Genomic DNA, 2,644 nt, shown 5'->3' on the forward strand with positions numbered 1-2,644 from the left:
GGCTAATGAGAAGACCAAGACGAGACGATAGATTACGATCGGTAGCTAGTAGGACAAGGATGGACATGGCGCCACACGACGATCGAATCCATGACGAGCTGCAACTCGATGGCATCGCTGTTTCGTGCTACCGCATGCAGCGCGATGTTTGATGACGGTGGTAGCTCTTGGTCGGTTGCGATTTCGTCCGTCACCTTTAGGGACGTGGCATGGACGCCAAGGATGAGAGGGCGCGCTGCACAGAGCACCCACACGCGACCTAGCCGATACAGTACAGGATGTAGCTCGATGCAAACGCAGCGTACCGAGGAGGAGATGCAATGAGGCGACCCCATGCGGCGCCACCCAATGCGTCCAGGACGAGGCTCCGTCCACGTGGCAGAAAATCGTGCTGCCGAGAGCGACGGCAAGGAGAGCGCCCTCGGACGCGATGGCAAAGGTCGACCATGGAAAGGTCCGCGGGACGCAGGCGAGGTCGTGGAGCGTCGTTGGTGGTAGAAACGGCGCGGGAAGGCAGCGGCGGCCGTCGTCGAGCGCGATGGTACCGGCGACGTCCCGCCGTAGCGTCCACGGACTCCCATCGACGCGGCCTTCTTGCGCATCCTTGCACGGCTGGAGCGCGAGCAGCGCATCGCCGTACGTCCATCTCATGAGAAAGCACGTGCCAGATACGTCATGCGCGACAAGGCCGACGGCGTCGACGAAGGCCAGACCCAGCAGCATCGAAGACGGTGGCAAGACGACGCGCTCAACGCATCGCCCCGACTCGACGTCGACGAGGTCGATGAATTGGGAGCTGTGTGCGACAGCAGCCACGCGCAGCGTGCCATACTGCGCAACGAGGGTGCTGGAGGGGTACCCCACAAACGCATTGGGCGACGGGGTCGCACTCACGCGAAACGGAGCTGACGCGAGCCGCCACGACGCATCGTCGCGCTTATACACTGCAATGTACCCGTCCTTGACGGCGAATATCGCACGGGATGCGTGCAGGACCACGGACGTGATCCGGGTCGACGGCATGACGGCCTCCAGCTCGATGGCACGGGCCTCGAGGCGCCGGATCTGGATGCGCCCGTCCGTGGCGCCAAGAGCAAGCCATGCGCCGCACGGGGAGACGCAGCAGTGCACGACGGGGGTCTCGGCGTAGACGTGGTCGACATCGCGCATCCGCGAGCGGTCCCAGGCGTACACGTAGGCGCCGTTGGACGTGCAGACGATGAGCGTCGTTGAGGTGAGCGCGATGTGCTTGCCAAAGTACGGCAACTCGGCCTCGAGGAGCAGCGCCCACGAGCGATCGTAGATGCAAACGCGGCTGGCGTGCGCAACGGCCACAAAGGCGCCGTCGCCCGACCACGCGTGGCAAAAACGGCCAATGCCAACGTTGCCGTAGGCCTTGGTGGTCCGAAGCGTACACGCCGCACTTGTCAGAGCTAGCACCTTGACACTGCCATCTTCACAGACCACGCTCAGTAGGTCGTTCTCTGCGCCTGGCACGGACACCACGCTCGAGTTCCACGAGCTGTACGGAGCACAGGCGCCCGAGAGGACCACACGCCCGACCTCCATGCTCGGAGTGAGCGCTGCAAGGCCATTGGATATGATTGAGCCAATCGTTGCCCCGTATATCTCGATATCGACATTGGATTGGTTGTCGTTTCAGCCTCCATCGGCTCTTGCTTGGTTGGCATCAGATAATTGCTCGCAGCTCAGCGATCACTACTGCATCTACTAGCTAGCTCGTAGCTGGCACAAAATTCAATGCACTATGTCGCCACGGTCGGCCATGGCGTCTACCACGCACGCTGCTCTAATCGAAGTACTCGGCCGCGTGCTGCGGCGCGTCCGTCTCGGGGCGTGCGTCCGGATCCGCCATGTCTTCGTTGACATTGTCGCTCGCATCCACCATCTTGGCCGGCACCTACGACACTTGTCAAGATTCGATCCATGCATCTACCATGTCATACGTGTTGGAAGGGCACGCTGGGCACGGGCTCGATCTGGCGCAGTTGCTCAAACAAGCGTTGCTACAGCAGTTTGCTACAATCACGAAATTATCGATCCAAAGAATACCTTGGTGTCGTTGAGGTAGCTGGGCGTGTTGAGGTTTTCCATGTTGCTCACGGGCATGTGCAGCCGGTACTCGGGCCCGAAGTACTCAAAGTAGTCGTTGTACGGCATCGCATCCTAGATCGCACTGTCAGATTTCCGATGCAACTTCTCAAATTACTGGGATCTCGACGCCGAGGGCCACCGACGTCTCGTAGCACCAGCAGCGCGGAACGTTCCGGAGCGTGTAGCCGCCGCCGCCCAGCACGAGCATGGGGATGTTGAACGACTTGACGAACGCAACGCAGTCACCATGGCCCTTGACGCTGAGGTTAAAGCAGCCGAGGCGATCGCCCGAGAGCGAGTCGGCGCCGCACTGGAGCACGACAGCGCCCGGTGCAAAGTGCTCCATGACCTTGGAAATAACCTAGACAAAGCGTTGAGAGAATATCGCAATTGAGCTGATGGGCGTACGTCGCGGAAGACAGCAGTGAAGCTCTCGTCGTCCATGCCGTCATGACACGGGAAGTTGACCGCGTAGTTCTTACCCTCGCCGTACCCAACGTCCTATTCGCAGTCCTTGATGTCTCTCGAA

The 2,644-nt window shown here is 60.6% G+C and overlaps 2 protein-coding genes across 2 annotated transcripts; both read right to left on the minus strand.

The window, feature by feature from the left end:
• Window positions 1-305: 305 nt before the first annotated feature.
• On the minus strand, window positions 306-1,569 carry SPRG_18125 (hypothetical protein; the record flags this gene model as incomplete). Its single annotated transcript, XM_012357558.1, has 1 exon — window positions 306-1,569. A coding segment is annotated over one exon (1,264 nt), but the record flags the coding sequence as incomplete, so codon positions are not given.
• Window positions 1,570-1,810: 241 nt separating this feature from the next.
• Window positions 1,811-2,559, minus strand: SPRG_18127 (hypothetical protein; the record flags this gene model as incomplete). Its single annotated transcript, XM_012357559.1, has 5 exons — window positions 1,811-1,921; window positions 1,968-2,027; window positions 2,074-2,187; window positions 2,231-2,476; window positions 2,524-2,559. The coding sequence occupies 5 exons, from the start codon at window positions 2,557-2,559 to the stop codon at window positions 1,811-1,813; spliced, it is 567 nt and encodes a 188-aa protein (XP_012212949.1).
• Window positions 2,560-2,644: the final 85 nt, after the last annotated feature.

The sequence above is a fragment of the Saprolegnia parasitica genome (genome assembly GCF_000151545.1).
Source record: "Saprolegnia parasitica CBS 223.65 unplaced genomic scaffold supercont2.992, whole genome shotgun sequence".
NCBI classification, from domain to species: domain Eukaryota; phylum Oomycota; class Saprolegniomycetes; order Saprolegniales; family Saprolegniaceae; genus Saprolegnia; species Saprolegnia parasitica.